Genomic DNA, 24,541 nt, shown 5'->3' on the forward strand with positions numbered 1-24,541 from the left:
TTTCAACCAGACAAGTTGCTCTTATATGTTTCACAGGTGAAAGTAATCATCTGAGCTAGTAGGATGCAATTTGATTGTGGTAGGAAAAAGCAACTGCTTTAATAAATTTGATCAAGAGTAGAAATCTGTACTGCTAAACACATAGATCCAGAACCTGCACAACAGCTGTATGAGAAGTGATTTTAACATCTAAACTATACCTTTCCAGCCACAACATGCAGGACAGTTGTGCCATTTATTTGGGTGGGTTAGGATGACTCCTAACCTTCAACAGAAAATACAGACAGCAATTAATAAAAACCGAACCATCATGGGAATTAAAAGTTTTATTAGTGTATTCACATGTTAGGCAAATGCAACACACATGAAGCTTATTTCTTAGGTTCACAAGTTCTACCAATACATTAGTCTAGTGGTAAAACTAGCATAAATTGGTAACTTCTTTGCCAATTTTTGAAAGGTGTCCGTCCCACTTTTTCAAGGCTTGATTTTTGGTATTGCTTCTATGCCCTAGTCATTTTGGCATAAAAATATCCATCACTATTGTCAATTCAGTTAAAAGATTAAAAGCTGTAACACTGGCCCCATTTTTGTTCTAAAAGCTATCACTAGCTGTACTTACAAAGTACAGTACTAGTGTAATGGATGAAACAATGGGAAAGAGACAAAGACAATCCCGCTACTGCCACAATAACAAAAGAATGACAGACAGCTAGATCACAAAGCTCGTTAGTAAGATATATATTTTTCAAGTCAGAATAACCCTTCTATATAGCTTCCCAACCCATCCCCAACCCAGACTAATTTGTAGAATATATTTCAGAATATTTTTATTATGGTGCAGCTGTAGTGTCCAAGGGTTCACAATAACATGCACTGTCACAAAGAACCTAGAAGTCCTCCTTTGCTAGTCATACCTCAGCAACCACTATCCTAGAGGTTTTGCAAAAGCAACTACTTTTAATAACAAGACCCATTAGGACATAATGAATGTGTATGATCTGGTATACAAGTAAGCTATACAAAGCCACACAGATCAGAAATTTAAAATCTGTTACTGAAATATATTAAGAAGATGCATCTATTTAAAACCTATATGAAAGAGTAGTTTACCTTGGGAAAGAGTTTTTCAAGGTATTTAGCTCTAAAAACTAAAACCCATGATTTTTAGTGATATTTGTTCAATGAAAAATACAGATGTAAGGGGTAAGCCAGTAACCTTGTGTACTTAATCCAGTATCCAATGCTATGATAAATTCTCATTCCATGAGAAAAAAACCACTGACTTCAATGATTCAAGATAAACAAAAACGTCTGAAATTACACCATTGCCAGCAATGATGCTGGCATCAGATTCATCAACTCAGATGGGTAGGGAAAAGTAGATTCTCAGTGTGATAGATACTTGGAATTTATAATATTAATTGATTTAGGCCCTGTTAAGTATATAGTGTCTTAAAATTTCACAGATGAATCTCAAGACATTCCTTTCCAATTGAGGGATTTTCTTTTTCTTTAAGAAGGCAGCAAAAAGTTGAGCTTTTTATATTTAGGACAACTCAAAAATCTTCTTATTTAAAAAAGTATAAAAGAATAAGGGCATAGTCTTGGAATTTTATAAGAGATTTACCCAAATCAAAAAACCACAAGCAACTATGTATGGGAACTAAAATGTAGAACAGCAGAATACTGCGATATTTGAGATCATGATGCATTACTTGTACATATACTTAGTTATTCATGTTATTGATAAACCATTAGGACACTCAATTATATACCCAATAAAAAAACCATTAAGAGTCTTGAGAACAGTCCCATCTTCTTTCTGAAGTTGCATTTCTATACACTAAATTTTCATCTAGTAGCAGAGTATAGGAAACAGAATCCACAAGGTGCTTTAATTGCTGAGACCTCAAGTGCTGTTTTTCTTTTTTTTTCTTTTTTAAAAACCTTTTTAGATAGTAAACAGTTCATGGGGACCACACACAAATACTATGACAAACGAGGTTTTATATTGTCTGTTGATTAGCCTTGATATTTAGCCCACTGGTAACAGAGGAAGGAGTTTTACGACATGCTGGAGCAGCGTACTGAAGGGGAGCCCATCTGAGTCAATACTTTGTCCAACCATTGTAGAGGTCCATTCAGATGAAGTTCAATCCAGCAAGGAGTGCTTGTTACTGTTTGCCGCCTAGAAAATAAATAATAGGGAAGTCAGAAAGCAGCTTTAGCTACCATAAGGTTCTCCATAATATGATCAAATCTGTTTCCATCTATATCTCATAGACAGAAAGATAAAAATCCACAACCATTACCATAACTGTTACTAAATTTGTTTCAGACAGTCTTTGAAGGAAAAAAAAAAAACAACAAAAATTCCAAAACACTCCACATCTGTAAGACACATCAATAATTAGATGCTTGTCCATAATACATTGAGAATATTCTGCTCTGGAGAAAAAAAGCTTCAGCATTTGCTTCAAGTATGCTTCAAGTACCACACCAAGAGCTTTACAACTAAAAATAAATTCTAAACTGAAGATTGTCCAACCAATGTGGTGTTCACGTCACAGATAGCTGTGTGCAGCTGCATCACAACCTTCAAAGAGTCTGCATGCATAACTGGGTTTGAATTTTGTAGACAATTACTGAGAAATACAAACTAGAAACCCTTGACTCTGCACTATTAGCATGGTCAAACAGCACAGTGCTATGATGATCATAAGGTCTGGCTTTTTTGGAGCAAATGACAAGACAAATGTATAAGGAAACTGCTAGATGTCAGAAACACTGTCAAAACACAGTGTGTGGTTATAATGTGCTAACTGATGATATCTCAAAGGAACAGTAAACTTTTATCTCCAATTTTCTGTAATCTTACATTTCTACATGTGTTTTGCACTGCAACATCCTCACAAAAACAACCAAAGTAAAAATTGTGTTTCCATTGTCTTCAATATAAACTTACCTATAATTTTTCACAATAGAAGCCCTTAATTAAACACCATCTCTCAAGTCTCAGTAAAACTGAAGGGCTGACAATCAAAAAAGTTTCATTCACTCTCCCATATACTGTTGTTTCAGAGACCTGTTGTTCAAAAACTTTCCTTTTCATCTCCAAAGTAAAAAAAAAATCAGTATCAGACATACTGTGCCTGAAAAATCTTGGTTTTTTCACTATACCTGCTCCAAGCATGGGAATTTCCCCAAACTTGACTGCCAAGACTACTGTTGCTAAAACAGTTTTTCCTAGTAATTTTAGCTATCCCAAAGTCAAAGCAAGATTAAGCTTCAAAGGCAGCAGATTAGTCAGACACAAACCCAGCCCCTTAATTTTTACTGTTGGCACTGCAACCCTTCATTTTAAGGAAATCTATTTATATAAACAGAGGAACTGAAAAGGCAGAAAAATTAAGCTAGAGAGAAGATGAATTTCCAAAGTTGTCGGTGATTTCACATTTTCTAAAAAAAGAAAGCAGCTAGGGTCTGTGCACTTTCAGCACTCTAAAAAACATTGTTTATCTTAGCCCCAAATGTCTGTGCTAAAATAAAGTGATCCAATAGAACAACTTAAATCACAGGAAATAGAATTCCATTTAGTCTCAAATCCTTTCCCAAAGAGGGAAGTTCATTATTTCAATGCTGTTAACTCCCCTACAATGTGTTCCACAACACACTTCCTCAGAATTTTATAACTGGTTCTGTTCAACAACCCTAGCTTTGCACTACACTGGCAGAAGTTGACAAAATAGCAACAGTTGCTTTGCAGCTGTCTCAAAGCTAAAACTCAGCCTCTTCTACCCACAGATTTCCAGTTCACATATCACTGTTTGCTGTAATTATATCTCTACTGAACTCTCTTCAGAAGATGATCCTAGACCTGAATAGTTCTTGTGATAACGTGAACACTTGACTGCTGATCTGAACTTCTACCACCATCCTCAATTCTAGCCAACATGTGTTGAGCAAAAAGCTATAAACTATTTTGTCTACCAAGCTTATAAGCGTGGTAAATAAACAAAATGAACCACTTTGCCATACCTGTGCATTTACACACATAGCATAAAATATAAGTAATGCTCTGGCTTTGCCCAGGCCTGTTGTATAAGAAACCTTTTTGACATAACGATGAAGCACAGAAATTTTAACAAGAATGATGGATTTTACAGTGTCTCCTAGTCTATTTTGTGTTTTGGTTTGAAAGACAGGTGTCTGCTAAGGAAGGCAGGAGCCTCCCTTGGAATGGAGAGTGTAAACCCCCTCCCTCCGAATTATTATAATTTTGAAATTAAGGGGCTCTCAGGAAAAGATATGAGGATAGGGATAACAGTTCTTTACTAGTATGTAAAACAAGGTATAATAGATGATATGTATAAATTCGTGCTGAGGCTACAGTAATCTCGCCTGATGAAAATCCTAACATACACCAAAGGAGGGTTCCAGGAAATTCCCTCTGATGGGATTACAGCGATATGCACCAAAATCCTAGCCTGAATATTAGTCTCCAGAAATGTTGATTCCAGAGGATTATTCGTCTGACCAAATCCCAGCGATATGCATCATCGATAAGATAAATATGTGTCTCCTAGAATGTATATTGCAGGAGATTTTCCTCTAACAAGGCAAATTATTTACCAGTTTTGGGAAACTCTCAGCAAGAGCGGCAGCAAGAAAGGAAACACTACATAAATATGCTAAAAGGATAAGATCAACAATAAAAAAGCAAGAAACCCTCCCTGGCCACCCTCGGAGCTTGGAAATATATAAAAAAAACTTTGTGAGAGCTGTCTCTTCGTGATGCACAGTGGAGAGGAGCCATAGTAGCCCCCCCCCATCTCACCCAACGCTGTTAGCCTACTTCAGCACCATCTGATCTTTGCTTGTGGCCTTTTTTCAATTGTATTTTAATTATGGAACAAATTCTCCTCATTATAATCAAATTGGCTAATTCATTTATAACAAAGGCAAACAAAGGAACAACAACTATGGCATTAACAACAAACAGAACCAGGGATCCAGAAACAGCCTTCTCAGCTGCCAGCACTTTCCCCTTTGGTGCAGTTACTGTCACAGCCGGCAGGAATGAGCAAAAATTCCGGGGTGGTGGACGAGATGTATCAGAAGGTCAGCGGCGATAGCTGGAACTTCAGGATAGCGCAGGCTACAGCGTGGAGAAACCCAGAGCAGTACCAAAGAAACAGCAGGGGTGGGGCAGCGACAGCCTGGCGCTGAGAAGAGCAGGGAGAGACGAAGTTCAGGATTTCCCAGGGCACAAGAGTATATGGTGATAGGTCCCTCAGGACTGAGCTCCAGCAGTGCCGGTGAATTCTCCCGCAGTAAGCAACAGCCTGGCTGTCCTCCTCCGATGCCAAAGAGCAAGAGAGAGAATCCCCAACTCCCCAGCCCTCATCATTTACCTGCCTCTATTCTCTTGGTTTCTCTGTGGTCCAGTCCCGCCTCCTCCCCCCACCCCCGAGAAAACTTCCAAAAACCAGAAGCATTCCACTCCTGACATCTCAAGCACCCAGTCATCAGTATTTCTTAGCAACTCAATGGGAAAAAAATCCACAAGTAACAAGGAAAGCAAAGGAAAGCAAAGGAAAACCCAACCCCCAATATTTTGACAATTCAGACTATATTCATTTAAATTCAAGGTTGTGTTTGCAGGAGTATTGGAATTAAATACCAGTATAGCCAGATGGAACGTGCCTGGGCTCGTCTGGTTCTTGCTGCTTGACCAAAGGCGGCAGCTGTGGTGGTTTCACCTCAGAGACACCTTTGGCTAGCTGGATGCTACAGCTGGGCACTTGGGAAAAGTGCAAGCATGCAGGAGCTCAGGTTTACCTCTGGTGGAAAGGCTTTTAGGCGAGGTGAAGGAAAAAGAGTCGGGTTCTGCTGGAGGGTTTTGATCCAGAGCTTTATTCCAGGCACACAGGCCTCTGAATCCAGCAACAGCTCCAACAGAACAAAAAAAACCTGCGTGGTTGCTGTGTCTTTTAACCCCAGGGAGAGAGGGAGGGAAGGGGTAGGGATCCCACCAACCAGGTAAGGGGGGGGAAGTCTCAGGGGACAAATGACACCTGGATGGCCCAATGTCCCCAGGGCTGAGAAGCATCTTTTGAACTTCGCCAATAGCCAATCACACGACGCCCTTTCTGGAATGCCAAGATTGACAGACAGCACTCAGCAAGGGGAAGGGAGGGGTTATTGGCACACCTGGGGAAAGAACCCGGATGGACAGGCTATTACATCACACTGCAACACAGGAGCAACCTCGTCTTGCTTTAATCTCAACTGCAACATAACTTACAGGTTTTGTGCATCAATATTTTAATAGCATAATTTTAAATAGAGATGTAAAGAAATTAGTTCAGCATTATGCCAGTAATCAGTTTCTGTGGTGTTCTGGCAATGTTTGCACTGCAGTTTTTTTAATCCTGTGATCTCTCAACAGACTGCTAACAATCAACATTCTCCCTCCTTAGAAACAAATTTACCAAAGGGCTCCTCACTGTTTTAACTCAGCACTTACACTCCATTCACTTCAAGTTGTCTCCATATAATCTGACTGATAAAGCCCCTTCTGTTCTGATTTGAATATTGTATTTAAGTATGTGTAAATGTACACATACTTCTTTTGAGACAAATCTGAGAGGAATGAGGGATTTGTCTTCACAAACGAACTGTGGGTCTGCTGGTAGATAAAACTAGCACAGAGAGACAAAAAAAACAATGGGAAGGATTCCACTGACTGATGAATGGACAAAGATATTTACCTTTACAAACAAACTGTAGGTTTGCTGATAAATGAAATTAGATATTGAAAGATGAAAGAAACAATGGGGAAAACCCCTAAATTCCATAAGAATTAAAAATTTTAAAAGGAGGATTATACATTAGAGGGAAATCTTGAGTATCAGGCATTCCAGGAAGTCTGTACCTCTCAAGTACCTCAGCCAATGGGGAAAGAGAGAAGGGAAATGCGGCCAGCAAATTGGGATAAAAAGGAGGGCGAGTCCTCTAAAAATTTGAGAGATCCCAGGGGAACACCCCATGGCCTCTCCCTTTATTCGAACAAAGTAAAAGGACTCCTCTGTCTCCTTTTTGGACATAAGCCTCTGATGTTTGTGGATTAATTTTCCTGACAACTGGGGCCCCTTTCCGGAATCTTTACACCATCTGGGGTGGTGGGCAGTGAGTGGAGCTGGAGGCGCGCCTCACCCAGTTTTGGTGTTCAGCTCCCCTTGGTGGCAGCCGGCACCCAGAGATTGATTGGGTTCCCGAGACTGTCCAGGAGACAGATGAGTGGCGGACCAGGGGGGTCCATGAAGAGTCCACAGGGAAGGACCACTGAAAATCTCACCAGTGAGTAAAATGGGATCTTTGGGGGAGCAAACCTGGGAGGGCACCCATGGAGGGTAGCACAGGTAAACCTCAGAGGGCATCCCTGGAGGGTAGCACAGGTGAATCAAGACACCCATTGAGGGTTGCAAGGGTAAAGCTGGGAAGGGGCCCTGGAAAAGGGATGACGATCCCATAACACCCCCAGAGAGTCCCTTGGGGAGAATGCTGAGGTCTTGGAACAGATTATACATTCACCCAGAGGTAACTATGGAGATCATGGTAAAATATTGCTATTTTGTGTGGCCAGAGTATAAGTTGCCAAAGGTGCTTATATGGCCACCTCATGGAACAGATATAATTAATTTTTGTTGAATTTTGTGGAGGTATTTAAAGGAGAATTGGAAAGGATAGATTGAAAGGGCATGTGGATTGATATGGATTAGACAAGGAACAGGAGAAATCTATGTGTTAAGAAAAAAAGGGAGAAGAAGCAAAAGGGAAGTAAAACGGTGAGAATTGGGATGTTTTTCAGCACCTTCTCCTGTCCTGTCCTGCATGTTATGAACAAAAATTCAGTTGATTTTTTTCTGTGAGAAAAAAAGTTACCACTACTGCTGGGCTGCTGCCTGTGTTATGGTAATTACGGGTAGTTGTTGTTAATGGTTGTTTTTGTATTAGTAAAAGCCCTGGCTAGGGCGAGGTAATGGCCCTTCTCAGAGACAGTAATGGGTGGAGACCTTCCCGAACAGTGAGGAGAAGAGACCTGGAGGGGGGGGAGGGTTATGCAAAGTGACTCCAGGACCAGCATGCTGTGTGGGTCCCCCGCTACGAATGTACTGAGAAAACCCCAAAAACAACAAGCCAAATAAGAGTTGAGAGACTGGAGTGATGTCTGGACGTGAAGAGCCGAGTGCTGAGCCTGCAGAGATGCTGAACACTTTCGGAGCCCCTCTCGCCCTGACCATGGGAGTCGTCCCGAAACCGGGAGCAGGCAGAAGAGAACAGAGGGAACTAACATCAGACAGGAACACCACGCCTTAAAGGCTCCCACGAGGACGTGATTCCCCAGCTCTGCCCCTAGTGGACAGAGCTGTGCTTATCCTCCTCCTCTGAGTCGCCCTGGGAGAGGCGACGGGAGACTGCAGCCCCACCGAGCTGCCCAATCCTGAGCTGATCACTTTTAATAAAGGCATTAAAAAGGAGAAGAAGTCTCCTGGCCCTGTTTATTTCAGCTGGGGCGCTCATCCAGAATAGCCACGCCGCAAGATGACTCAAGACTGGCCATCTTGGACCTTCAGGACAGCTGGCTATCAGGACCCGAGGGATCCGCTCAGGAGCAGCGACGCAGAGGAGCACCGGACTGGTGAGAAATCCGGTGGCGGGAGTGGGAGACATGCGCATGTGTGTGTGAGTGAGACGAAGGCCGGCAGCCGGACCCTCGACCTGAGAGTGGACCCCTTAGTACTGCGTTTCCGGCCTCCTGCGAAGGGGCCGGCCGGGAACAGTGGGAAGCACGTGGAATTAGTGTGAGTGAGTCGTCTCCCAAGGGGGAATAAAGGGCCCCCCCTCCGGGCATGCGGAGGGAATTACTGTGTATGAATGGCACGCACCTAAAGTAAGTCCTGACAGAGGGAAGTCAGGCAGATTTGTAAGTCCCGAGAAGGATTCGGGTAGCAGTTGTCAGTCCCGAGAAGGATTCGGGTAGCTCACAAGCCCTGCAGGCAAAGTAAGTCCTGACAAAGGAGTCAGGCACAAACCCCAGCGAAGGAGGCTGTGGTTTGCTTTTAAGTCCTGATACGGTGAAGCCTAAAAATTGGCGGGTTAGGCAAACTAAAAATCAGGCAGTTGCTTTTCCTGACTGAGGGAGTCAGGCACGACCCGGATTCTTAAGTCCGAGGCTTCGTGTGTTCAAGTCCCGATAGATGTAAGACCTGACGTTGGGAAAGTTGGGCAATCAAGAGATCGGGCAGTTGTTTCAGTATAAAGTCCTGAGCATCAGGCAGAAATTTGAAGTTCAGTGGAGGAGGCTGAAGCTCCTCAAACAAGGTTTTTTTTGAAATTCCCGGTCAGTAGAGGCACCTTTGGGACTTTTTTTATTGAGACCTGGAAAATGGGAGGGTGTAATAGTAAAAAGACTGGCAAGAGACTGAGGTATATACATCCCAATAGTCCCTTAGGAGAACTGTTAGTAAAATGGGATTCTATAGAGGCCATGGAGGGATTAGATAAAGTGAAAATGATCCATTATTGTATGGAAGTGTGGCCAGAATTAGAGGTGCAAGGAGGATGGCCTTGGTGTGGGACAAAGGATAAGTGGATGTGCCAACAACTAAATAATTATCTGACAGCTCGAGGTGATACTGATCCTGAGCAATTACTGTATGTATCTTGCTGGGTAAAGAGCGCTGTTGAAGATGAATGGGTGCGAATTTGTAAGGTACAGAGGAAGAAAGAGGGGAACGAAGGAGGGGATGATAGGACTAGTAAAAGATGGGACCCCCTGGATTATTTGCCTCCTTCTGCCCCTCCACCTTATAATCCTCTTCTTCAAGCACCTCAAATGGCAGGTCTGGTTCTTCCCCCGGCTGCCATCTCATTACCACCTGCTCAAACTCCTCCTTCTACCTCTTCAGCTTCCGCTATGATAAACCCAGTATCTCCTCTGGTAACCACTCCCTCACAACCCCCTTCAGCCCCTCCAGTTCCTTCTGCACCACCACAAGTGCCTACTCCACCTGCTGCATTCTCCACCCCTTCTCCAGCTCCACTTAATATTCACTCAGGCTCTTCTCCCCCTCCTATTGCTGTCCCTTTACCTCCTCCTAGTTGGGACACAAATGCCTCCTCGCCCAGTAAACAGCTATCAGCAAATACACCTGCTGATGGGCAGAACGTTCAGGGTAACCCAGATGTCCCTCAAAGTAGTTTGGCATCTGAAGATGGGCCGTACTGTAGCACCAGATCCAAGACCTCCAAGGCGGAGAGACTCTTTCCCCTCAGAGAGGTTCCTATGGGAGGAGTAGCGGGAGATGTTGGCTTTGTGAATGCTCCCCTAACTGCTTCTGAGGTGAGAGGATTCAAGAAAGAGTTGGGGCATTTAGTTGAGGACCCAGTGGGCATAGCCAACCAAGTGGATCAATTTCTAGGTCCAAATATCTACAGTTGGGGGGAGATGAATTCCATCCTGAGTATATTATTTTCCCCAGAAGAGGTCCAGATGATTAGGGCGGCTGGCATAAGAATTTGGGAGAAAGATAACCATCCAGGACCCCAGGTGCCATCAGGTGAACAGAAATTGCCACTAACAGATCCCAGCTGGAACCCTAACCAGGAGGAGGGGAGGAAGGCCATGATGGAATATAGGTCTTTGATGATACGAGGGATCAATGAGTCAGTTCCCAAAGGAACTAACACCCAATTGGCATTTGAGGGTGCACAAGAGAAGGATGAAGCTCCTGCTGCCTGGCTTAATCGCCTAAGGCGGAACTTTCAGTTGTACTCTAGAATAGACCCAGACACCCTAGAAGGTCAAATGCTACTAAAAGTCCAATTTGTTACCAAATCTTGCCCTGATATACGGAGAAAATTGGAAAAGATTGAAGATTGGCAAGAGAAGGACATAAATGAGTTATTAAGAGAGGCATTGAAGGTGTATTTAAGGAGGGAGGAAGAAAAAGCAAAGGCCAAGGCTAAGGTCATGGTTGCTGTAGCTACAGAAAGTGCAGGGTGGGCGGGTCCACCACCAGGAGGAGGCAAGGATAGGCCTCTTGTACTGTCAGGTGCAAGAGGGATGGAGACACCTCAAGGCCCTTTGAGAGAACGACATTGCTCTTACTGTGGAAAGGCAGGACACGTCAGGAGGTTTTGTAGAAAGCTCTGTCTCGATGCGGCAATAGCCAGGGAACAAGATAATTTAGAGAAGATCCTTAAAGATGACGATTAGAGGGTCAGGGGCTTTACACTATAGGGGACCCGATGCAACATCTAGAAGAGCCCTTGGTAAACTTTGAAGTGGGACCCCTAAATGAAGAATTTTAATTTTTGAGTAGATACAGGAGCAGATAAGTCCTGTCTCAACAGAGTGCTAAAAAGTATAGTATAGTGAAAAAACATCTGAAGTTAGACAAAAACAGCTAGGTAGAAAGGATATCCAATAGCACCAAAACTGGCCAGTAAAACTAAACTTGTAATAAGTGATGTGAAAGTAAAAGGTACCTTTTTGTTGTCTTGTTGTGTGTGTGAGAGTGAGTCACAAAGTCAGCCTCAACTTCCCGGGCGGGTGGGAAGGGGGCTGTGGCCAAAGTGTGTGTGTGTGACCTGCAAACCAGACTAGGGCTCCCCAGATGTGTGAGGGAGCCATAGCTGTAAGAGCGTGAGTGACACATAGACAGCCTCACAGGTGAATGAATGTGCACCAGAGGCAACCAGAGTAAGGGCCCTTCCAAGAGGCCCAGAGATACTGAGACCTGTGTGCCAACCCCAGGGTGAGGGGGGGGCTACAGGGACCCGTGATTATCTAGGAATAATGATCCAGTTTGTGTCTTGAGGGTGTGAAGGAATGTGTAAAAGTGAATAAGAGAATAAATGTAAAACAATTAGAATAGAGGTAATGTAGATTGTGCATTACAAGTTTTACCACATCTCCTTAGAGGGAAGTGTATTGTGTAGAAGAATGGTGTAAAAAAAAAAAAAAAAATTTAAGTGTAAGGGGTTGAAAGAAGTATTTAGGCTCTAAATGAAAGTAAGAAACAGAAGCAAGAGATAAATAGATAAGATCTTGAAAAATAGAACAGAAAACCAGTGAATTAAATACACAGAAAAATAGGAGAATATCAGTACTTTGGGAGTTAAGTTAGCTGAGAAATACAACTCCTTGCAAAATACAGAGTATGTAGAAGTTGATGAGAGAAACATACAAGCTATGGAAAAAGAGAAATTAACCAATAACATTAAACAGAGAAACTGAGTTTTGATAAAATCATTAAATAGCAGACCATTAATGCCTGTGTTTGAAAGCCCATTTCAGGTACTCTTCATTACTAATTCGACTGTGCAGACCAGAAGAAAAAGGTTGGACTCACATCACTCTCATCCCCTGGCATTGGACCAGGATTCAACATCAGTTTGGTTTTTTTTTGTTTGGTTTTTTTTTTTTTTTTTTTTTTGTTTTTTTTTGTTTTTTTTTCCCTCTGGCATTCTGGCATTGGACCGGACTGCACCCCATTCTCCCTCTGGCATTGGACCGGACTCCACCCCTTTCTCCTTCTGGCATTGGGCCAGACTCCCAGTTTTTCCCTCTGGCATTGGGCCAGAGTCCATACCACTCACCTCTGGGCACTGGATAAGGATTCATACACATCACAAGTTAATTCACCTGAGTATACTGTGATTTAAAGTTGACTCTCAGAAGGAAGAGTCAAAAAGACTGAACTGTGTGGGAAAAAGAATTGATATCAGAGTTCTAATATTGCTTAAAATGTTTCAAGACTGTTCTGTGTAAACTATGTTGGTAAAAAGTTTAAGACTGTAAGTAAGTAATTCTGGTTAAGTTCCCCAATTTAATTCTAAAGACTCCAGGTAATTCCTCTACAGAACACTCCCCTGGGAGGGGAAACCAAAATTGGTAGGGAACAGACCAAGAGAGGTTTAACCAGAGAAGCGGGTAGAAGGGACTCTAAAGAGCTTGGAAGCTTCTTCTCAGTAAAATTCCCCAAGAGGCAAGGCCGGGTGGGCAGGCTGTGCAAGATGACCCATACCGGACTCTTGGGAGGGGTAGTAATGATGGCTCTGATTGCTGGTGGTGCTCTGGGAAGCCCAGCTGAGCCGTGCAGTGAATACTACCAACCCCTCTATGAGGAGGAAGTGAGCTCCTTGTCGAGAGTCCACATCAGTTCTAACCCTGATTGTGTTAACCTCTCCCAATTGGTCCTTTATCAGAAAAATAAGAGAGTGTATTGGATAGCATACAATACTGCCACTTTTAGGCAGCCACTCCTAGGAGAGTGCCCTATAGGGGAAGCCTGGTTGTGCTTTGAATGTGATGCTGCTGAAACAAGCTCAGCAGATCTAGTAAAAAGCAAAGAAATGGTGAAAACAGTAAGAAAAATTGTTTGTAACAAGTATTTATATGAGTGTACTGAAAAAGAGATAAACCCCTTTTGGAACGCATTTCAGGGGAGCTATAAACCCCTAGGTTTGATCTCTGATACCACAAAACACACCAAATTGTCAGGAGATAAAACCAATTTTCTTCTTATTACCCAAAGAAACTGGATCAAGTTTGGGAGTTCCTATATATAATGATTTTGGAGAAATTAAAAAAAAACAGGCAAAGTGAAATAGAAATGGAGAAAATCCAAAATTGTAAAAGCCAAGTTTGGATCCCAATATCTATGTTAAACAAAGTCATCCGGCTCCAGGCAGTATTCAAAATAAAGAATTCAATTATTAGGAACATTTCAAACGAAATAAAAAGATTAGCATGTGTAAATAATGAAGATCAAACTCCTACACTTGATCCCAGTGGGTGGGAGAACCTGGAGATTTTCAGAAAAGATGTATGGGAAAAGGTAGTTTTTCCCACTGTGTGTGTACTTGGAGGATTGCTCTTTTTACTATGCTTATTTAGCTGTTTCGGTAAAATAGTATTTGCCGTGCAGACCAACCTGAAGAAACTAAAGAAAGTAACAAAGTTAAGTAATCAAGATTACCAAAGTGCACAAGAAATTTATAGTCGATTCAAAACAAAAAAATTGTAAGTTGATGCGAGCTTAAAATTTAAACTCGATCAAAGAAAGAGGGGGGACTGTTATGAACAAAAATTCAGTTGATTTTTTTCTGTGAGAAAAAAAGTTACCACTACTGCTGGGCTGCTGCCTGTGTTATGGTAATTACGGGTAGTTGTTGTTAATGGTTGTTTTTGTATTAGTAAAAGCCCTGGCTAGGGCGAGGTAATGGCCCTTCTCAGAGACAGTAATGGGTGGAGACCTTCCCGAACAGTGAGGAGAAGAGACCTGGAGGGGGGGGGTTATGCAAAGTGACTCCAGGACCAGCATGCTGTGTGGGTCCCCCGCTCCGAATGTACTGAGAAAACCCCAAAAACAACGAGCCAAATAAGAGTTGAGAGACTGGAGTGATGTCTGGACGTGAGGAGCCGAGTGCTGAGCCTGCAGAGATGCTGAACACTTTCGGAGCCCCTCTCGCCCTGACCATGGGAGTCGTCCCGAAACCTGGAGCAGGCAGAAGAGAACAGAGGGAACTAACATCAGACAGGAACACCATGCCCTAAAGGCTCCCACGAGGACGTGATTCCCCAGCTCTGCCCCTAGTGGACAGAGCTGTGCTTATCCTCCTCCTCTGAGTCGCCCTGGGAGAGACGATGGACGCTGTAGACCCGTCGAGCCGCCCAATCCTGAGCTGATCACTTTTAATAAAGGCATTAAAAAGGAGAAGAAGTCTCCTGGCCCTGTTTATTTCACTGCAGTGTTGCCAGCTGAAGGGCCCTTATATCCTCAACTCCCAGAGTAAAGGGATCAGAGAAATGCTGTTCCTATGGCCCCACCTGAGAATAATAAGTGTAGGGGGAGGGGAGCAGCATATCGTATATCCCCCTAGAACTAGAAAAGGAACTCAATTTAGAACATCAAAAGCCCCCCGGACCCAAGAGACAGGGGTACACCAGATGCCACTCCGCCAGGTTCCTTCGGGGGGGTCAAGGGGGAGGGTTTGTGTTTGTTATTGTGTGTACCACTTACTATCCAGGATATAAGTGTTATGAACAAAAATTCTACCAATTTTTTTTGTGAGAAAAGGTTACAAAAATCAGCCAGATCACTGTTGCTGCTGAAGTTCTGACTGTTTTGTTATTGTAATGACGGGTCGTTGTGGCTAATTGCTCCTTTTGTATTAGCAGAGCCTTGCCCGAGGCTAAGTTGTACTTTTCCCCAAAATAGTGAAGAGACATGGGGTGGGAGGGCTATGCAAAGTGACTCCAGGACCAGCATGCTGTGGGGGGGGGGCTACTGCTCCAAACGTACTGAGAAAACCCCGAAACAATGAGCCAACTAAGAGTTGAGAGATTGGAGTGATGTCTGGACGTGAAGAACGGAATGCTGAGCCTGCAGAGATGCTGAACACCTTCGTAGTCCCTCTCACCCTGAGCACGCGAGTCGTCCTGATACCGGGAGCGGACGGGGAGAAATGGCGAAAACTAACATTTGAAGGAGTCATCATGCCCTATGGGCTCCCATGAGGACTGGACCTCCCAGCTCTACCCCTAGTGGACAAAGCTGTACATATCCTCCTCCTCCTCCTCCTCCTCGCCCTGGGAGAGACGACGGGAAGCTGCAGCCTCGTCTGAGCTGCCCAGTCCTGAGCTGATCACTTTTAATAAAGGCCTTAAAAGGAGAAAAAGTCTCCTGCCCTGTTTATTTCATAAGAGGGTTGAAAAAAAGAATTACCCCCATATCTGGATGATCCCATAGGGGTAAGGGAAAAGATAGAGGAGTATTTGGGAAATGTGGATTATACACGGAAGGATTGGGATATTCTTTTGGGGATTTTGTTTGGGCAAGCTTTGCAGAAAATATTAAGAGAGTTTACTCCACCTTCAGGAGTTAGGTTGTTGCAGTATGTGGATGATTTGCTTTTATCAGGGGGACAGGAAAAGGTGGTTGAGGAGGCTACTGTAAAGCTGCTTAATTTTCTTGCTAAAAAAGGACTTAAGAGTGTCCAAAAAGAAGGAGCAGTTAGTAGAGGAAAAAAAAAAAAAGATGCCAAATATTTGGGACACATTCTGACTAGAGGGTTACGATGTATTGATCTAGAAAGAATACGAGGGATTTTATAAGTACCATTACCCCAGAAAAAAAAGGAGTTACGGCAGTTTTTAGGGTTGGTGGGATACTGCCGAGCATGGATTGAGGACTTGTCTGTTGTGGCCAGTCCTTTATATGACTTTTTAACCCAAGATAGTCCTAATGTCGCGGTATTGATACCAGAAGGAGAGCAAAGCTTTAAAAAAATTAAAAGACAAATTGATTAATGACCCAGTCTTAGCTCTTCCAGACTCAGAAAAGGAATTTGAACTATATGTGGATGTTAAACAAGGTTATGCTAAAAGAATTTTGGTGCAAGAGCATGGGAGAACACAGTGGCCTATTGCTTATTTTTCTAAACTGTTAGACTGGGTGGCCAGAGGCTGGCCCCATTATCCACAGAACTGTGCAGCCACAGCTCTGATGGTGGCTGAGGCCCAAAAGCTGACAAGGGAAAGGTATCTGATAGTGAAAATTTCAACTCTGATTAAAGCTTTGTTAACTGAGAGAGCCTCTAAGTGGATGACCAGCACTCAGTTATTACAGTCTGAATCTTGTTTAATGGAACAAGAGGATTTAGAATTTAAAAGTGGGAAAGGGTCCAACCCAGCCTCCTGTTTGAATGGCCCTGAAGGGGGAGGGAGGGGCAGAAAGAAATCCATTACTACATTCAAGTGATAGATCTACAGACCCAGGCTAGGGAAGATTTGCAGAATGCTCCCTGGCCTGAGAGAGAAAATGTGTTTAGTGATGGGTCTTCAAGGGTGGTAGAAGGGAAACACAGGATACTCGATTTAGTGAATGGAAAGCAATTAAAGGAAGGGGGGAGGTTACTGCCCACCTGGTCAGCTCAGACATCAGAGCTGTATGCCCTTGTGAGAGCCTGTGAATTATACCAGGACAAGACAGTGAATGTTTTTTACTGATTCTAAATATGCATATGGGGTGATCCATGCATTTGGGAAACTATGGGGTGAAAGAGGTTTTTAACCTGCAGGGGAAAGATGCTAGCTCATGAGAACTTAATCTCTCGCCTATTGGAGGTGGTGAGCTTACCAAAAAAAGTTAGTGATAATACACATCAAGGCACACCGGACAGGGTGCTCAGAGGAGGTAATAGGAAGCCGACTGGCTGATAAAGAAGCTCGGAAAGCTGCATTGCTGCCAGAAACCTCTAAGAGCCTCCCTTTGCTCCCAGTAACTGCACCACTGCCAGAGAAACTGTCTTTTCCACCAGAGGAACTTGAGATAATTTAAAAGAGTGGGGCAGAGGAAAGAGGGGATAATTGGTTTACAAGGGATGGTAAACAGTGGATACCAAAAGCTCTGGCCTTATAGCTGTTAAAACAACTTCATGAAGGGAGTCATTGGGGCTCTCGAGGACTGGCAGAAGCCTTCCTCAAAACATATGCTGCTGTGGGTCTTTTTATTCTGGCAAAGCGAGCTATTGTGGGTTGTTTGATTTGTGCTAAAACCAATAACAGACTTACAAAGAAACTTGCCAGGAGAGGGAGGCCTTTGGCTGTACATCCCTTCCAGAGATGCCAGGTGGATTTTACTGAAATGCTCTGAGTGGCAAGATTTAAATATCTTCTGGTAATATTATGTCAGTTAACAGGGTGGCCAGAAGCATTTCCAACCTTTTCAGCAACTACAGGATCAGTTATTAAAGTATTTTTGAAACAAATAATTCCAAGATATAGGATTGTGGAAGCAATAGACTCAGATAGGGGAAATCATTTCACAGGAAAAAATCTTCAAGGAGTTGTAGATGCTGACAGTCTGGTCAGAGAGAAAGTCAGATAAATTTTCCCAGGCATTGCTCTGGGGAGTTTTGAGAAAGCTCAGAGAAAGAATTAAAACAATCCTTAATCTTTGCAGATGGTGTTGTTTACTTGTAAGATGTTTACAAGAAGGGTGTTGTTCCTAATTAGCCAATGATGTGAGGGGTGTTGATTGAGGACCGATCAGGTCCAACTTTGTCGAAACTGTCTCTAAAAGAATGTGATGGCTAATAAACTCGGCATTTGCCTTCTGAGAACATAGGAGTCTATGTCGCTTAATTCATCCATCCCAAATAGAACAGCGACATCTGGTGGACCTCCTACATTCAGCGCAGCCAAGACTGACAAACAGGAGTCCGGTAACCTCCAACGTTCATTGCAGCCAAGACTGATGACTCAGAGTTGCCTTCCATCCTCCAATAAGAGAGGTATGGTGATTTTCTCCTCATCCTCCCAGAGGGGGCTGGTCCTTTGTGACCAACAGGTAGTGGAACCGGCCTAGTAGCTGGTTGGGACAGGTCCCCATCATGCAAGAGTTTGTATTCTGGAGGAAACCACTGCTTAGGCAGGCTGCTGGGGAAAGCTTCCCTACAAGATGGGGAATCAAACCTCTGCAGAGGAACAAATTGTGCTTTCTGTATGGAAGAATGAATTACCACATGTAATGGGTTAAAACTTTAGGTTTGTTCATCAAAGCTGACAAAGTTATTCCAGTAAGGCTGTTGCACCACCTCCAGTTGTTTGCTTAAGTAAATTTCCAGACTTAAAAGGATAAGGAAGGTGAAACCAAAGACAATGGGTTTCACAAACATTTGTTTATCTGTTTAGTAAACTGTTAATATGGGTGGGGGGTTTGCTATGATTGATAACACAGTATTAGCTTATCCGCTCAGTAAACCTAAGATTCCAGGAACTCAGCAGATTGAGCCTAAAATTCCAGGAATCAGATAAACTCAGCAAATAAGGAAAATACCGGCCTTCATCTTCAGACCTCCGGGAGGTGGACTATGACCATCTAGACACAAAAGAAGAATACGCAGAGTACTACACATCAACCCGGAAGCAGGACTGTATAAGAACTCCATGAAATATCAGAAGAATGCGGCAGTGGTAGAGCGGGGACTCTCCTGTCGCTTAGCGCGCCCGGGGCGCTGACTTTGCCTATTATCGCTTGCTGTATCAATTAATAAATTTCATTTTATTTGGACTTATTAGTCGGTGATTAATCCCCCACCGCAACTAACCCATAACAGCACCCATGGGAATTGCTATATTAGATCATTCCATGCACGTCCTGTTCTGCTGGGCAAAGGCTCGTATTTTTGGTAGACGCTGGGACTGCTTTTAGCCTAGATACTTGGCAGTCGCTAGGAGACCAGCTGTGGCAAGAAATCTCCAGTGGAGATAAGGATGCATTTGAATTAGCAGTAACCTAGGGCACTATTTTTAAAGCGTTACAGAATGGGACCCTGGGGAGGGTGAAATGGATGTGGAGGACTCAGAGGGTGAAGACGATCCCTCTATAGACACTTATGTGCCAGAAGGCGAGGAGGCTCAGGAAGCTGCTGGCGGCTTTCCCTCAGCTCCACCTGGACCCCTGAGAGACACGGAAGTTGCTAGTAAAATCTATCCCTTACCGTGAGATTATGTCCCCCTCACATATCCTTCTCCCCGTGACTTTGTAATGCCAAAGTATCTGTCACCCGTGACGCAGCTCATGGACACTTTGTTAGCTGAGCCCCAGTCGGAAATTGCCAAGTTTCCTCCTCGTTTTGCCCCCCCCCCCCCCACCCACCTCCTCCTCTCTCTGCATCTGAAGTGGCAGCAGCAGAGCCTTTGCTGCAGCCAGCTTTGCTTCCCTGCCTGGCCCCTCCTCTCTCTGCGTCTCAAGTGGTGGCGGCAGAGCCTTTGCGGCACGCAGCTTCATTTCCCCCATTGGACCCTCCTTCCTCTGTGTTGCAGGGGGCGGTGGGAGTGCCTCCACTGCAGAAAGGTGATGCAGTTGGAGCCGTTGTCCCTTCGGCCCCTCCATTCCCATCTGCAAGGTCAGCGCAAGTGTCTGCACCACCTCCTCCACCAGCCTCATGCGGAACTGTGGGCGCCGTGCCTTCTGCTTCTGCTGTATTGGCGCCACCACTCGCAGCGTCCACCATGGCTGCCCCCCTGCCTCGGTGCTTCAAGCTTGCCCACCCTCCTCCACTTCCTTCAGGCTGTCCCATGTACCACTGCCCCGGGACGTGGACAGTGACACGGATGGAGACCGACAGCTTGTCCCGCGGTGGGGGAGTGCCTGGCAGCTGAGAGCTGGCACCGAAGTGCTGCAAAAATGCCCCAGAGCCACCTGTGGACATTGCCACTATGTCAGGTGACCGTGCGACCAGAGCACCTGGGATGTTTTTGGGAATTGGTCAAATTGCGAGCTCTGGAAATGGGGAATTGGGACTTGCTAGAGAAGATGGCGATGCCCAGGGGTGGCATTATCAAGACCGTAGATTAAGGGGGGGGAAACACAGGTAGACATCAAGTAGTTGTTCCATCATCTAAAGAAAGTATGATAGTGAATCAGGGAGTCAGTGTAGCCCCACAGGGGGGTGTCCAAGCCCTTCCTGTGTTTAAGGCTGTTCCAAATATGAGACAAGTCAACAGGCATGATGTTATTGCATGGAAAGTCGTACAGGATTTGCAAAATAAAGTAGCAAAATATGGGCTTGGTTCTTCAGAAGTTATGTAAGTTATCAGGGTGTTAAACACTGATCTGCTTGCCCCATTTGATATTAAACATCTGGGTCAAGTGTTGTTCCAACTTGTGCAATTTAGAGTTTTTGAGGACAACTGGAGGCAGGTGCCTGATAAGACTGCAGCAGATAACATGCGACTGCCTCAGGCTGATCCCAGATATGCCGTTGGAGTAGATGCTCTTATGGGGAAGGGTATCTTTTCTAATCCTGATGTTCAGGCTACCTGGGACCCTCGGATTCTTGAGTAGAGTCAAAAGATAAGCATTGGGGCACTGTTAAAAACTATAGAAATGGCTACTCCCAAGCCGCAATATGTGAAAATAACTCAAGGAATGAAGGACCCATTTCTGCCATTTGTTGAGAAAATTGCAGCGGCCTTAGAAAAGCAGATTGAGGATGACAACTTGAGACAGATTTTATGCAAGCAATTAGCAAAGGATAACCCAAAAAAGATTGCAGAAAGATCATAGAGGCTCTTCCAGGTGACCCAACATTAACAGATATGGTCCAAGCATGCTCTAAAGTGGGCTCTGTAGACTACAAAATGTCAGTTTTGGCTGCTGCTATACAGCCAGCCCAGGCATCCGGTGAGTGTGGACAACAGAGACAGGTGAATAATAAGTGCAAGCAAAAACAGGTAACAGAGAAGCAGAAAGGAAAGAAGGGTCATTTCTTGTGTGCTAGATGCGCGAGGCAAGGTCATTATGCAAACCAATGTAAGTCTAAATACCATGCCAATGGTCAGCTTTTGGCAGGCTCAGGAAACAGGAGGAAGAGCGCAAAGGAGAGCTGTGCTCTGACACAAGTGATTCCCCAGTGCATGGTACCGACACAGGCTTACTCAGCCAGCTTAGGGGTAGTACCCAAGGAGCAGATGGAGTGGATGTACACACTGCAGCAACAGTTATCTTAGAATCTTGTTGTGTATATAAGGTTCTTCTGGATGTATTTGGACCTTTGGGTCAAGGATTGAGTGCACTGCTTGTGGAGAGATCTAGTGCGACCCTTCAAGGAATCTTTGTGCATTCAGGAGTCATTGATGCTGACTTTACAGGCCAAATTTGTGCCATGGTTTCCACACCCACCCCCTCGTCACTATCCCTGCAGGGACTCGCATTGCTCAACTTGTGCCTTTTCAATCATGTGTCCCCAGGACTGACCAGCGGAGTCATGGGGATGACAGCTTTGGATTTACAGGACTGCCACAAGTTTTCTGGACTGCAGATATTTCTACTCAGTGACCACAGATGACATGTACCCTGATTCTACCAGGTGCCAGCCCACCTCAGATCCAGCTTCGAGGTTTGATCGACACAGGGGCTGACGTGACAATCATCTCCTTCTCTGCGTGGCCTCCTGTGTGGCCTTTGGCTTCCATGGGTTCGGTCATCAAAGGGTTGGGAGGAACTACATAGACCTTTATAAGCCAATGGTCTGTGCTGGCCAAAAATGCAGAGGGGCAGACAGCTACAGTTCTGCCTTATGTCACTGCAGCTCCACTCAACCTCTGGGGGCAGGATGTATTGGCAGCCTGAGGGGTACAGATTGGGACACATTTTTGATGGGGGCCACTGTGCTGAAGGGTGCACAGTATCCTACGTTGCCTTTGCGGTGGCTAGTAAACAGACTCATCTAGCAAAACCAGCGGCCCCTGACAAAAGAAAAGTTGGTCGCCCTTTGTGAATTAGTTCAGGAACAATTGCAACAGGATCACATTGAGACTTCTACTAGTCCCTGGAATACTCCTGTCTTTGTAATTAAGAAAAATCTGGGAAATTGAGGCTGTTACAGGACCTCTGGAAAATCTATGCAGTGATGGAAAGCATCTGGGCATTGCAGCCTGGTATGCCCTCATGCACCCTGATCCCTATGGGGTGGAAAATTTTGATCATTGATTTGAAGGATTGTTTTTTCACAATTCCTTTGCATTCTGATGACAAGCCAAAATTCTCCTTTATGGTACCTGCAATTAATAATGAGGAACCTGTGCAGAGGTATCAATGGAGAGTTTTGCTGCAGGGCTGTAAGAACAGCCCAACTATTTGTCAATGGTATGTGGCTCAGGCCTTGTCCGGAGTCTGCGAGCAGTTTCCTGAAGCATATTGCTATCACTATATGGACAACATCCTGGAGGCGGCATCCACCCAGGATGAGCTGCTGAGGATACAGACTCAACTGTTCACTGCTCTGCACTCTTATGGGCTGCAAGTAGCTCCAGAGAAGGTTCAACAGCATCCTCCTTGGAAATATTTAGGAGCAAAAATTTTGGATCGCACCATTCAGCATCAAGAGGTGCAATTAATGGATTCTATTAAGACTCTGAATGATGCCCAGAAATTGCTGAGTACCATCAGTTGGTTATGTCCTTATTTGGGGCTAACCACAACACAATTGTCCCCACTGTTTAACGTTTTAAAGGGTGACCCTGATCTGAATTCACCTCAGCAATTGACTGCTGGGGCGCGACGAGTGCTGGAGGAAGACCAGCAAGCTATTTCTGCTCATCAGGTTTATCGAGTAGATCCCTCCACTGATATCACTGTTTTCATTACCAATCCAGATTTTCATTCTACAGGTATCATTGGCCAATGGAGTGAAAAATGGTCCGATCCTTTGCACATTTTGGAATGGGTCTTCTTGCCCCATCAACCGAAAAAGACAGCATCCACATTGTTTGAATTGATCACTCATTTGATAATCAAATGCCATCAACGGTGTTTGCAATTAATGGCAGCTGATCCTGCAAAAATTATTCTTCCAGTAGAGCAGGAAGACTTTGAATGGAGCTTTGCTAACAGCGCTCCTTTGCAAAGTGCGCTGCAAAACTTTTCAGGGCAGATTGCTTATCATCTGCCCAGTCATAAGTTATTGCAGTTGGCAAAATCAACCAATCTGTCTTTGCAGCCAAAAAATAGTCGGGTGCCAGTGCAAGGACTCACCGTCTTCACTGATGGCTCAAGAAAAACAGGGAAAGCCATTGTTACTTGGGAGGATAAATCTGAGTGGCAGGTGCTGGAAGGCCACGAGTCAGGCTCAGCCCAGTTGGTTGAATTGAAGGCTGTTGCCATGGCATTCCAGCGATTTTCTCAGGTACCTTTGAATCTGGTAACTGATTCTGCTTGTGTAGCAGACATAACCAAATGTTTGGATTGTTCACTTCTGAAAGAAGTCAATAATGTAGCTTTGTTTCACTAACTGAAAACGTGGTGTGTAATTCAGGCCTGAATTCATCCTTATCATGTCCTGCACATTCGGAGTCATACCAATTTACCAGGTTTCATAACAGAAGGCAATGCCAGGGCTGACAGGTTGGCTAACCCTGCGTGGGTAGTGCCTCAGCCTGACAAAATTGTGCAAGCCAAGGCATTGCATGATTTTTTCCATCAAAGTGCACATACATTGCAGAAACAACTTCAGTTAACGCCAACTGAGGCTCGTGACATTGTCAGTTCTTGCACTGACTGTCATGGACTTACTGCACCTTTACCAGCAGGGGTAAACTCCAGAGGCTTTCGGACACCTAAAAGCCTTGCAGCTTTGGCAAACGGATATCACTCATATTGCCGAATTTGGCTGACTTAAGTATGTGCACGTGTTTATTGACGCCTCCTCTGCTAAGTGGGCATCTGCTCATACTGGGGAAAAGGGTCATGATGTTATTGCCCATTGGAGGATGGCTTTTGCAATCTTAGGTATACCTTCTTCTATGAAAACTGTTAATGGTCCTACCTACGTCTTGCAGAAGACGTGGCAGTTTTTACGTTTATGGGGAGTGTCGGATGAATTTGGTATTCCACATTCTCCAACTGGTCAAGCTATTGTTGAATGCGCTCATGGCACTTTAGAGCATGTTCTGGAA

At 44.2% G+C, this 24,541-nt stretch overlaps 1 protein-coding gene across 2 annotated transcripts in view; it reads right to left on the minus strand.

Annotated features, from left to right (window-relative positions):
* Positions 1-308: 308 nt before the first annotated feature.
* LOC132086215 (mothers against decapentaplegic homolog 2-like) overlaps positions 309-24,541 on the minus strand; it is a 108,684-nt gene continuing 84,451 nt past the window's right edge. For both annotated transcript variants that reach the window (XM_059491701.1, XM_059491700.1), the window contains one exon: positions 309-2,191. In XM_059491701.1, the coding sequence (XP_059347684.1) occupies positions 2,068-2,191 (124 nt within the window). In that variant the 3' untranslated portion in view covers positions 309-2,067. The remainder of the gene's footprint in view (positions 2,192-24,541) is intronic.

This window comes from Ammospiza nelsoni, chromosome W, assembly GCF_027579445.1.
Source record: "Ammospiza nelsoni isolate bAmmNel1 chromosome W, bAmmNel1.pri, whole genome shotgun sequence".
Lineage (NCBI taxonomy): Eukaryota > Metazoa > Chordata > Aves > Passeriformes > Passerellidae > Ammospiza > Ammospiza nelsoni.